Consider the following 13,956-nt stretch of genomic DNA (forward strand, 5'->3'; position numbering starts at 1 on the left):
GTGTTTTTCTATTGTTATGACTTAGATGAAGATCAGAACACATTCAATGACCAATTTATGCAGAAATTCAAGTTATCCCAAAGAGTTCACATACTGTTTCTTGCAACTGTATCAACATTATGACTATATGAATTGCAACTATTGTGTTTTTATCTTATTTGAACTGAAGTGTACCAACGATTTTGTTCAAGTGTGCACATATTTAAGTTTCTTTCCTTTACTGTAACAAAGAAAACGTCTCTTTGAATAAAAAGTCTCACAGTTTCACTGTTAATAGAGTGGTTATCTCATGGCCACATCTTCAAAACCTTTTAGTTTTGCAACTTTTAAAAATATTTATCTCAATATTTTATTGGATGGGGATGATCAATAAATATTAAAAACATTACAGCTAAAAAACTTAGGAGGAAAAGAAGCAGGATCGTAAAGTAACCTCTCTCACTAGAAATAAATAAAACAGAAATGGGAGAAGAAAAGCATAGAAAAAAAGTGTACAGGCAACCATAACATTTTCTGCTAATTCTTTATCTTTTTGTTCCAGAATTGAGTCAAAATGTGTCAGAAACTTAAAAAGAATTCTATTGAATTCCTTGGCCCAGAATTGTATGGAGAAGTGTGCTCATTTGACTGTATAGGTTTTTAACTGAAGGAGCTATGCCACTTTCTTTATATTTTTTTAGGTTCGGATTTGGGATAGGTGTAGTAAAGGGTTAAAATAAGCTGCACAGGACATTTTTTGTTCTGTTATCTGTCATTACCTTAAAATAGACACTTCAAAAATTAAGAAAAATCATACATGCATACATGCAACCTTAACATACATGCAACCTGTCACGTCTGGTGCTGTTAGCTCCTCTGTCCCTTCCACACCCAGCTCTAACGTAGGTTCTCAGGTAAACAACTACATTACCCAGAATGCACCACCCGCTGACATCACGCACTCACCTGGTCACGTGACACCTCACCTGCTTCCTCCAGGAAGTCCCAAATACTGATTACTGGCACTATAAAAGAGCACTCCACACAAACACCCACGCCGCGTATTGTAGGTTCTCCTCATTACAAAGCGTTACTTTATCTCTTGTCTCAGTTTATCTTGTGTATGACCTTGCTTTTGTTTTCTTGACGCCGATTATTGCCTTTGCCTCTGATATTGGATTGCTTGTGTATTACCTGGACTGTGTTTTCACTACTGCCTCTTGGATTACCTCTGACATTGGATCTCTCGTGTATGAACTTTGGAATGTCTCTCGTTTATGGTATGGTTTTGTCTTCATTGCTCTGTTTACTGGTGATTACCCATTTTTCTGTATCGACTACGTCTTACATCTGTTTATTTTATAATAAACACAATTTTATCAGTATCTGCACGTGTCTGCATTCTGTGCTCACCATGACACAACCTTAACATTTTCTGTTATTTTTTTGTGTCAAAAACTTAAAAAGAACCATTCTATTGAATTCCTTGACCCAGAATTGTATGGAAAAGTGTGCTCATTTGTCTGTATAGGTTGTTAACTCAAGGAGCTATGCCATTTTCTTAATTATTTTTTTCTGGTTCGGAATTAGCAAAGATGCATTAAAGGGTTAAAAATAAATGTCATGGGACATTATTTCATCCTGATTCCTGTCAGAATCTTAAAATAGACACTTTAAAGATTAAGAAAAAAACAGGTGGCAAAAAAAATCCACTATGTGCTTGTGGACCCCTGTTTCCATCTAGACTAATAGTCAGAGCAAGGCTTTTTAGGAGTGTTGAAGCACCCGCTAATTGAGTGCCAACACCCATGAAAGAGAATTAAAAGTCGTTTTTTTGTTGTTTTTCTAAAAGAGTGTTGTATTTGCTAAAATTAGAAAGTATATGGTAAAACAATGTTTTCACAACAAAAACACATAGCAGTACCCCATTCCCTCCCAAACTATATTTTTGTCTCCACTTCTCCACCTGGTTTCTGGACCGAGCTCACCTGCTTAATATAATTTGCATAAGAGATCATGTTTGTGTGTGTAGTGTGTGTGTGTGTGTGTGTGTGTGCGTGTGTGTGTGTGTGAGTGTATGTGTGTGTGGGAGTGTGTGTGTGTGTGTGTGAAGGTGAGATGCTCTGTTTGTTGTATTTTGATGATCTTACAACAGTGTCTCCAGTTTACAGTGTGGATTCTTCAGTCCAGCAGAGAGCAGCTTCACTCCTGAATCCTGCAGTTTGTTCTCACTCAGGTTCAGTTCTCTCAGAGTTGAGGAGTTTGAGCTGAGAGCTGAGGCCAGATCTGCACAGCTTTTCTCTGATAGATTACACCAACACAGCCTGAGACAGAAATGATAATCCATTAGAAACACTGATATATGAACACACACACCTTAGGAAGAGGTGTATATATATAATATATGTATTACCTATCTAATATATCTATTAAATATATCTATTATGTAGAATAGTTTAGAATAATGTAGAAATTGTATACGATTATTTAGTGAATTAAAGTGAAGCTGAAGATGATTTACTTATTTAAGAAAGGTTTAAAATGCCTCCCACATGCATACATATACATATCCCCCCACACACAAACTAACTCTAATTTCTTTATCAATAAATTGGTTAACATATTTTTCAGAGATTATTTCAGCAATTATTAAAGCAAGACATGATTTAGCTGAATCTCACACACTGCAGATTAAACTAACCACTAACAAAAAAATCGTAATATTTTATTCGATCAGGATCTTTTGATCAAAAAGTACAAATAATTAGATGCAGCTTTACTAATGGAGTATCTGTCCTCTGTGAAATTACCACATTTATACTGTAATATCAAAAGTATTCAGGTGATGCTGGTTTTAATGATTTAATTGTGTGTGTGTGTGTGTGTGTGTGTAGTGGTTTGTGTGTGTAGTGGTGGGTGTGTGTGTGTAGTGGTTTGTGTGTGTGTGTAGTGGTTTGTGTGTGTGTGTGTGTGTGTGTGTGTGAAGGTGAGATGCTCTGTTTGTTGTATTTTGATGATCTTACCACAGTTTCTCCAGTTTACAGTGTGGATTCTTCAGTCCAGCAGAGAGCAGCTTCACTCCTGAATCCTGCAGTTTATTATAACCCAGGTTCAGTTCTCTCAGAGTTGAGGAGTTTGAGCTGAGAACTGAGGCCAGATCTGCACAGCTTTTATCTGATAGATTACACTCCCACAGCCTGAGAGAGAAATGATAATCCATTAGAAACACTGACATATAAACACACACAGACATTAGGAAGAGGTGTAAATATATCTATTATATATCTATTACCTATCTAATATATCTATTAAATATATCTATTATGTAGAATAGTTCATGTAGAAATTTTATACAATTATTCAGTGTATAAAAGTAAGTGAAGCTGAAGATGATTTACTTATTTAAGAAAGGTTTAAAATGCCTCTCACATGAATACATATTCATATCCTCCACACACAAACTAACTCTAATTTCTTTATCAATAAATTGGTTAACAGATATTTTTCAGAGATTATTTCAGCAATTACTAAAGCAAGACATGATTTGGCTAAATCTCACACACTGCAGATTAAACTAACACTGAACTTATAATTCAGATAAACACACATGCATGTACTTCAGGATGCATTCATCAATTACATCCAAGCTTACATGAACTGTAACTGCTTCCATTAGTGGTGCTGCTATACTCCTGGATATATAAAGCATATGTGGATGTATAAAGACTTTAAAATGAATTTCAAAGCCGTTTCACCAGTGGTGGGATGGTCCCCGTTTATATGTGAGTCTTGGTCCTCCCAAAGTTTCTTCCTCCTCTTTCAGCTCTGAGGGAGTTTTTCCTTGCCTCTGCACTCTCTGGGGGTTCTGTATTGTGTATTTTCTATGTTTAATGTTTTGCCTGATTCTTTGTCCTTTTATCACATTTCTGTAAAGCTGCTTTGTGACATTATTTTTAAAAAGTGCTATACAAATAAATTTGATTTGATTTAATAATTAATCATCATTTAACCCTGCATAAATTGTAACACTGATCATCTATCAGTCTGGAAAAGGTTACAAAGTCATTTCTAAAGCTTTGGGACTCCAGAGAACCACAGTGAGAGCTATTATTCACAAATGGAGAAAACATGGAACACTGGTGAACCTTCCCAGGAGTGACCGGCCCACAAAATTACTCCAAAACAACACAAAACCACATCTAAAGAATTGCAGGTCTCACTTGGCTCAGTTAAGGTGTGTGTTAAAGAAGAGCAAAACTCCTCCACAGAGATGTGAAAGACTCATTAACAGTTATCACAAACTCTTGATTTCAGTTGTTGCCACCAAGGGTGACACAGCTGAGTTATTAGGTTTAGGGGCAAATTATTTTTCAGATAGGGACAGGTTAGTCTGAATAGATGTTTTCCCTGAATAAATTAAATTACAGTAGCTTCTGTTTGTGTTTTTAGCTACTTTTTATTTATTGTTTATCTTTCCAATATATTTTTGACAAAGCAACTTAATAAATCTGTGCTCTCTCAAATCATGCTAGTAGAGAGTTTTGGTTTGTTTTTTCACCATAAAAGTGCTTCTTTCACTCTTCTGCTCCACCGCTGCACTGCTGGTATGTGTTGCTGGTCTCACTACTGGACTATCAGTCCTGCCTGAGAGTTCAGGATATCATCATCTACCTGCTCTACAGAGTTTATGCTCACCTACACAGATCAGTCAGCACTGTGAGGGTCATGGTTTTTTATTTCTTCACTGCATTTAACAGCATTCGGCCTGATCTTCTGGGTGACAAGCTGACAACAGTGCAAGCAGACGCCGCCCTTGTCTCCTGGATTGTAGACTACCTGACCGACGGGCCACAGTACAGTGGTGTGAAAAATATTTGCCCCCTACAGATTTCTTGTGTGTTTGCTTTTTTGCCATACTTACATTTTTTCTGATTATAAAACAAAGATAACCTGAGTAAATATAAAAATCACTGTTATTATTAAATTATAATTTTATTTATTAAAAGGAAAAATATATCCAAACCAATCTAGCCCTGTGTAAAAAAGTGTTTGCCCCCTAAACCTAATAACTTGGTTGTGCCACTCTTGGCGGCAACATCTGCACTCAAGCTTTACTGATAACTGGACATTAGTTTTTTACATCTCTGTGGAGGAATTTTGTTCCACTTTTCTCTACAGAATTATTTTAATTCAGACACATTGGAGGATTTTCCAGCATAAACGTCCTGTTTAAGATCATCCACAGCATCTCAATCAGACTTTGACTAGGTCCTTCTAAAACCTTCATTTAGTTTTTTTTTATCCATTCAGATGTGAACTTTTTAGTTTGTGTGCTTTGGTTCATTGTCCTGCAGCAGAAGTACTCCTGAGCTTAAGGTCAGAAACAGATGGCCAGATATTCTCCTTTAGGATTTTCTGGTTAGCAGCAGAATTCCTGATTCCATCAATTACAGCAAGTAATTCAGCAGCACCAGACCATCACACACACACTACCACCACCAAGTTTTATGTTCAGTATGATGTTCTTGTAATTATGAAATTATGATGTAACGGGACACACACTTTTCAAAAGGTTCCACTTTTGTCATGTCCAAAGAATACGTAAGATGTTTGTTGGCAAATGTGAAATATGTTGTTGTTTTTAGGTCAGTTTTTTGTCTTGAAACTCTCCCATGGAGACCATTTTCACCCAGTCTCTTTCTTATTATTGAATCATTAAAACTTTTGAGATTGAGACCTGCAGTTCTTTTGTGACCTCCTGGATGAGTTGTCCATGCCATTTTGGAATAAATTTTGTCAGCTCGACTCCTGGGAAGGTTCACCAGTGTTCTATGTTTTCTCCATTAGTGAATAATAGCTCTCACTGTGGTTCACTGTAGTCCCAAAGCTTTAGAAATTACTTTGTTACCTTTTTCAGACTGATAGATAATCAATGACTTTGTTTTTTCGTCTGTCTTTGAATTTCTTAACATTAGGGTATAATAATGTGTAATGGGATGGAGTGCTACTGATAGGCAGCCCTCCAGCCCAGAGAGTTGTCGAACCCAGTTGCAGAACAGTAGATCTCAAAGCAGGTAAACCCTAGAAAAAGGGAAATAATAATAATAATAATAATAATGATAATAATTAATATATAATGTGTATATATATATATATATATATATATATATATATATATATATATATATATATATATAATAATAATAATAATTATATATATATAATTCTTATTATTGGACCCCACCGAACCAGCGAGTGGATTGGGAACCGGCCGCTTCAATTGCATTTAAGAGCATCCGCCAAAAGGGGCAGAGCAACAAAAACGGGCGGACAATGAAAACGGGTGGAAAACAAAAGTCACGCCTAGCGTGAGCGAGAGAGAAGGGGAGTCAATTGAAGACAAGGCCACTGGGAAGCGCAGCTACCTCTTATGGAGCGAGGTAAAAACAAAAGAGCTTCCAAAGAAAACAGAACTGAACGGAGGTGATTGGGGATTAATTGCTGCTCCACCAGAGAGGAGAGAAGTGAGCAAACCGTGTGCCTCGTGGCTGCTTCACACAAACACACACACACACAGACAAAGACTCGAGGGAGGGGCGGCGGAGGAGAGCACACCGCTCTAGCTCCACCAGACTCGAGAGAGAGAGAGAATTGAGAAATTTAAAGAGGAGTCGAGGAGACAGCGATGCTGCTCACCTCACTCACCGAAAAGACAGAAGGGAAGAGAAAAAGAGCCAGGGCTCGCTCGAGAAACGGGCATAGATTCGCTCTCCCGAGCTTCAAAGATCCAGCGCCGAATGGCTGATTGGCGTTGCATATAAAGGGGTTCAAAGCAGGTGTTGGCAATTAGCCAATCAACCCTCGGCGCCGGCCTGGCGCACCCTCCGATGCCCCGGTGAATACCGCGACCGGGCACCAGCCCTTACATAATGTGCTGCTTTTTGAGATCTTTTATCTGCTTCATGTTGTCAGACAGGTTCTATTTTAGTGATTTCTTGATTTTACAGGTCTGGCAGTAATCAGGCCTGGTTGTGGCTAGTGAAATTGGTAGTGAAGTGTGATTAATCAAAGTTAATTTATTAAACACATTTTAACACAGGGCTAGATTTGTTTGGATATTTTTCTTTCCTTAAATATAGAATCATAATTTAAAAGGCACTTTTTTATTATTTACTCAGGTTATCTTTGTCTGATATTAAAGTTTGTTTGATAATTGAAAAAATGTAAGTACGACAAATAAGCAACAAAAGTAGACATCTGTAGGGGGCAGATACTTTTTCATGCCACAGTATATACGCCTGCACCACTGAATGGAAGAAATGGAAAATAACCAACCTAACTAAACCCAAAATACCAACAAAAATATAATCTAATGAATTTTAAAAAGTAAAACCTCTTCACAACAGTAGAAAACAATAAAGTATTATTAAAAAAAAACACAAATAACTTTCATCTGTGTGCGTAAAGAGCAGGGGTGTAGACAACAATTTAACAATCACTAAAGTGATACTGATCTCAAAGGCTTACTTTGTGGTTTTATTGTAATTTAGAGCATTTGTTTGCAGAAACTGAGAAATGGTCAAATTAATCAAAAATATGCAGAGCTTTCAAACCTCAAATAATGCAAAGAAAATAAGTTCATATTTTCTTTAGAAACAACAACAATAGTAAAAGTTTTATCTATGGAAGAGTTCATGATCAGTAATTGGTAGAATAACCCAGATTTTTTATCACAGCTTTCACGTCTCTCGGTATGCTCTCCACCAGTCTTTCACACTGCTTTTGGGCATCCTCATGCCACTCCAGGTGCAAAAATTCAAGAGGTTCAGCTTGGTTTGATGGCTTGTGACCATATATCTTCCTCTTGATTACATTCCAGAGGTTTTCAATGGAGTTCAGGGATGGAGATTGGGCTAGCCAAGACAGGGTCTTGATCTGGTGGTCCTTCATCCACACTTTAATTGATCTAGCTGTGGAATTGAGTATTGTCCTGTTGGCGGCGAGAGCCGGGAGCAAAACACGATGCTTTCTTGTTTATATTGTTAAAAATCATGCAAGAGTTCGCTATCAGAGCAACTGGCACCAACATCTTACTTATGGACGGTCTACAAGCTGAGCTGCGTGTGCTAGGCCTGATAAGATCCGCAGCGTTTCCTTAGCCTGCTGGCTGGAAAAGGGCTCCCCGCAAGCAGTGCATGAGGAGCCGGAAGCACGGTAAAAGAGCTGGAGTCCGTGCTAAGCTAATGGCTAACTCCAGCCGGCCAGCCAGCCCATCCATCCTGCTCTCCAACGCAAGAAGCAAGTGACAACCTCAGAACAGCTAGAGCCAAGCTCTCCCGGGGCATCAGAGAGGCAAAGCGCACCTACACAAAGAAAATCCACGCCCACTTCCAGGACACTGCTGACACTCGGTGCATGTGGCAGGGCATCCAGGCCATCACCAACTACAAGTCACCTCCACCTGCTTGTAACAGTGATGCCTCCCTTCCAGATGCACTGAACAACTTCTAGGCAAGGTTCGAAGCACAGAACCACAAGACTGCAAGGAAGACCACACCTCCTCCAAATGACCAGGTACTGTGCCTGTCCTCAGCTGATGTGCGGAGAACTCTACTCAGAGTCAACCCACGGAAAGCCCCAGGACCAGACAGCATACCTGGCAGAGTGCTCAGAGGATGCTCAGAACAGCTCACAAATGTACTCACAGACATTTTTAACATTTCTCTGAGTAATGCAGTCATGCCAACATGTTTCAAGATGACCACTATCGTCCCTGTGCCAAAGAAGTCTTGAGTGTCCTGCCTTAATGAATACCGTATCATTGCACTTAGCCCCATAATCATGAAGTGCTGTGGTGTATTAAAATGGTAAAACACTGTATTCCATATGAAAATCTATAAGGAGTCTGTTTGTACAAGAAGAATACTGGGTCATTCGGTTTGTTGGAGTCCTGGGGTAGATGTTGGAATGTGGGCCAAGGGCCAAAAAACACCCCTCATCTGTTTGTACTTTAAACTTCTGGACTTATGCCTGGAACATATATGTCCTTTTATGGTAAAGAGATATGTGATATGCCTTGGTCTAATGTATAAAACCCTGGTAGCACAAAGAAAGAGAGAGAGAGATTTTTGGACACCTCGGATCGGGAATTTGTTCTCTCTCCACTGTAACTTCTGGAAAACCTGTTATAATAAAACCTAACCTGATTGATAAAAATAGAAGACAGTGTGTTAAGTCTCATTTCTTCAAGAATCATCCTTCAAGAGAAGACACCACAGTGCTTTGAGAGGCTGGTCATTAGGCACATAAAAAAACAGCTCCCCTCCTCACTGGACCCACTGCAGTTTGCGTATCATCCAAACAGATCAACAGACGATGCCATCTCTGCTGCGCTCCACCTGGCTCTCACCCACCTGGACAACAAAGACTGCTATGTTCAAATGCTGTTCATTGACTTCAGTTCAGCATTCAACACCATCATCCCTCAGCATCTGATTGAAAAACTGAGCTTGCTGGGCCTGAACTCCTCCCTCTGTAACTGGGTTTTAGACTTCTTGTCTGAGAGACCACAATCAGTCAGGATTAGAAACAACACCTCCAGCCCCAACACCCCCAGGGCTGTGTGCTGAGTCCACTGCTGCTCACTCTGCTGACTCATGACTGTACTGCTCAAACCACATCATCAAGTTCACCGATGACACAACTGTAGTTGGCCTCATCAGCAAGAACGATGAGTTAGCATACAGAGCGGAGGTGCAGTGGCTGACAGACTGGTGCAGAACCAACAACCTATCTCTTAACGTGGATAAAACCAAGGAGATGGTTGTTGACTTCAGGAGAGCTCCAGTTGTCCACCACCTGCTGAACATCAACGGCTCTGCTGTGGAAATTGTGAAGAACACCAAGTTCCTCGGTGTTCACAATGCAGAGAACCTCACCTGGTCCCTCAACACCAGCTCCATAACAAAGAAAGCCCAGCAGCTCCTCTACTTCCTGCGGACACTGAGGAAAGCACATCTCCCACCTCCCATCCTCATCCTGTTCTACAGAGGGACTGTAGAAAGCATCCTGAGCGCCTGCATCACCGTCTGGTTTGGGAACTGCAACACTTCAGACCGCAAGACCCTACAGCGGATAGTGAGGACAGCTGAGAAGATCATTGAAGTCTCTCTCCCCTCCATCACCGAGATCTACACCACACGCTGCATCCGCAAAGCTACCAGCATTGTGGACGACCCCATCCACCACTTACACGGACCTTTCGCTCTGAAGAGTCCGTGTGAGGGATACCGGAGCATTGAGCCTCCAGAGCATCCGAGCCTCCACTACTAGACTCTGCAACAGCTTTTTCCACCAGGCAGTCAGACTCCACAACACACAGAGACAGAGCTGACCCCCTATCACTATGCACATTTTATTATACCGTATCGGTTAGGGGTGGGCGATATAATATCGTTCACGATAATACCGGTATTTTGTTTACTCAATAGGATTTCGCCACATCGCGTTATTGTGACGGAAAAACGCAGGTAAGCACACGCGACTTGTGCTTGCAGCTCACAAATTAAACATGACCAACAGCGGAGAGAGCGGTAGTGCTCACAGTGAGGGTGATTTAGTTTAGTTCCTAGATTTAGGAGCAAAATAGGGAGGACTGGATGAGGAATTTATTTCGATCTGAAGGAAAGGTTAGTGGTGACAGCAGCTGATCACGGCCGAGTAGAGCAGCCCAATGACTGAGATGTAGACTGAAAGCAGCTCCACTCCCGCTGTCCTGCATCAGCTCTATTTTAGACCCAGATATGGGTGATTCAGCACAGAGCCGCTGTTCTGTTGATTTCTATAAGAAAAGCTACTTAAATAAAACAGCAGGCAGGATATGGAGTATGGCTGAGTTAGAGAATACTCCAAACTGAAGTACAGGTAGGATATCTGATGGGCTTAAAGCAGTAAATCAGGGTAAATATAAGCTAAGGGTTATATATTTTTATTCTTTTTTTTTTACTTGAAACGCCCTTTGTAATTTCGTAACACTGAAGCAAATAATAACAATACTCCAGTTATTTAATATTATATAATCCGCTCAAGGAAAACAAAATTAGTATAAAAACACATGTAAACATTTAAAAACCGTAGTTCGGCACATGCGCAAAGACGCTGAGTAGCACATGTTGACGGGTAGCAGAAATCATCAGAACACCGGTCTGGTCTCAGATCAGTGAGCAGCGGCAGCGCTGGGTTTGATTTGTTACTCTGCTATACTGTGTTTATAATGCATAGCTTTTTATAAAATAAAAATAGCATTAAAAACAGACATCTACATCACAGATCATTTTCTTGAGCCTGACCCGAATCTAAGCTCTAACTGGCATGGGCTGGCAAGTGCAGTGATCGAGATGTTACTGTGAAATAATGCTGCTGCATTTGCTTACTCATTATTAATTGTTTTATTTATTGGTTTGAGTAGTTGGTATTAGTTATAGGTCACATTTTGCATGTGTTTGATCAGGACTGATACTAATATGTTTTGGAACTGTCCCTCGTTCTACAGGCATGACGGGATCCAAGCTTTAAACCTTAGATGACTGCCTAAAAATGAGAATACTCATGTAATTTTAACCAATAGTCACCGTGCGTAATCCTAGGACCAGCACTTTCCATAATCACGAAAAGTAAAATGCAAAGCATTTTAACAGTTTTATCCATACAAATAACTTCATTTACATAGAGGCTTCTCCACTTCAATTGTGTCCTTTTATTAAATCCCCCATAGACCCTTTTAGTGATTTTAGTGGAGTTATGTGTCATAACTAAGTTTTGGGAGTGATCCACGCCCTCACTCCTCCCACTTCCATCCCTATTTAAACCGTCACTTCCTCTCTACCTACTCATTGAACAAACCTCGCCATCATTATAATTATCTTACCATCGTATTCATGTTTGCCATCAGCATCTTCACCCTTGTAGTCGTTGCCTCCATATCTCTGCCACCATCGCTGCTCTATCTATTGTATTGTGCCATTGTCGTCACCACAATCCTTGGCACCCTCATCATACTCACCTCCATCATCACCATCGCATGGCCATCTTCACCATCGTCGTCATCACCACCATCTTTGCATCACCTTCGTCACCACCGTAGTCGTCATCTTCGTGGCAGTCTTCACCGTCATAATCACCTCCATCTTTGCCCACATCACCATCATCGCCGCAATCTTCTCGCCGGCATCTTCATCACTTTCACCTGCTTCGCCTGCATCATTGCCTTAGTCATCGCCATGGTCTTGAGCGTGATCTCGCTCTCGTCATTGCCCTCTTTATCGCCATCGTCATCACCACCATCTCCGCCTGCATCGCCTTCATCGCCGCCATAGTCTTCATCACCATTGCCATTGTCTCTGCCTACATCACCGCCTTCATCTCCGTTGCCGCCATCATCTGGCCTGCATATTTGTTGCTTTCACCTTCTTTGCTCTCATCAACGCCATGCTGAGCATTGTCTCATCCTCATCGTGGCCATTTTCACCTTAATCGTCTCCGCCTCCTTCTTTGTCTGCATCGCCTTCATCGTCGCTGCCATAGTTTTCGTCGTCATTGTAGTAGCCATCTTCATCCTCATCCTCATCATTGCCGCAATCTCTGCCTACATCACCATCAGCGCAATCTTCTCACCTACGTCTTCATCTTCCTCGTCTTCATTGCCATCGTCTTGGGCATCACTTTGCCCTCGCTATGGCCATCTTCGCCACCATGGTCATCATCGCCACCATCTCTTCCTGCATCACCTTCATCATCTCTGCCACAGTTGTCATGGCCATCCTCATTGTCTTCGTGTCTGTCATCGCCATCATCGCTGCGATCTTCTCGCCTTCGTCTTCATCTTCCTCGTCTTCATCGGCATCGTCTTGGGCATCACCTTGCCCTCGCTGTGGCCATCTTCGCCACCATGGTCACCATCGCCACCATCGCCACCATCTCTGCCTGCATCACCATCATCTCTGCCACAGTTGTCATGGCCATCCTCATTGTCGTTGTCTCTGTCTGTCATCGCCATCATCATCGCTGCGATCTTCTCGCCTTCGTCTTCATCTTCCTCGTCTTCATCGTCATCGTCTTGGGCATCACCTTGCCCTCGCTATGGCCATCTTCACCACCATGGTCATCATCGCCACCATCTCTGCCTGCATCACCTTCATCACCTCTGCCACAGTTTTCATGGCAATCCTCATTGTCTCTGTCTCTGTCTGTCATCGCCGTCTTCGCTGCAATCTTCCCGCCTTCGTCTTCATCTTCTTTGCCTTCGCCCCCATCGTCTTGGGCATCATCTTGCCCTCACTTTGGCCATCTTCACCACCATCGGCATCATTGCCACCATCTCTGCCTATGTCATCGCCATCATCGCTGCAACTTCATAGCTTGCACCTTCACCGCCCGCATAATCGCCACCATCTGGGACATAATCTCGCCCTCTTCATTCCAATCTTTCGTTGCCGTTGTAACAATCACCCTCACCATACTAACGTTTGTCACCGCCACCCTCGTCTTCGCCTCCTTACCCATCTTCGCTACACCAGTCTGTCTGTCCTCCCTGCCCATCCTCCATCATCCCAACACCAGTCCATCTGTCCTCCCTTCCCATCCTCCATCTTCCCACCGCCATTCCAACTGTCCTCATTCTGTCTGTCCTCCCTACTCTTTTTCCATCTCCCGTTGCTGCCGTCTTCCCACTCCTTCTTCCCACTCCATCGCCCCGTCTTCCCACTCAGTCTTCCCACTCCATTGCCCCGTCTTCCCTCTCCGTCTTCCCACTCCATCGCCCCGTCTTCCCACTCCGTCTTCCCACTCCGTCTTCACACTCCATCTTCCCACTACATCGCCCCGTCTTCCACTCCATCGCCCCGTCTTCCCTCTCCTTCTTCCCACACCATCGCCCCGTCTTCCCTCTCCTTCTTCCCACTCCATCGCCCCGTCTTCCCA

The 13,956-nt window shown here is 41.9% G+C and overlaps 1 protein-coding gene across 2 annotated transcripts in view; it reads right to left on the bottom strand.

The window, feature by feature from the left end:
• The window catches only part of LOC111188312 (NACHT, LRR and PYD domains-containing protein 12-like), a 1,256,108-nt gene that overhangs the window by 487,726 nt on the left and 754,426 nt on the right, over positions 1-13,956 (bottom strand). Inside the window, exon 8 of one of the 2 annotated variants that reach the window (XM_049472986.1) lies at positions 2,943-3,176. The exons of the other annotated variant lie outside the window; for it this stretch is intronic. Coding sequence (XP_049328943.1) covers positions 2,999-3,176 — 178 coding nt within the window. The 3' untranslated portion in view covers positions 2,943-2,998. Of the gene's footprint in view, positions 1-2,942; positions 3,177-13,956 lie in introns of those variants that run through there. 2 annotated transcript variants of the gene reach the window in all.

This window comes from Astyanax mexicanus, unplaced genomic scaffold (genome assembly GCF_023375975.1).
Source record: "Astyanax mexicanus isolate ESR-SI-001 unplaced genomic scaffold, AstMex3_surface scaffold_32, whole genome shotgun sequence".
Classification (NCBI taxonomy): Eukaryota; Metazoa; Chordata; class Actinopteri; order Characiformes; family Acestrorhamphidae; genus Astyanax; species Astyanax mexicanus.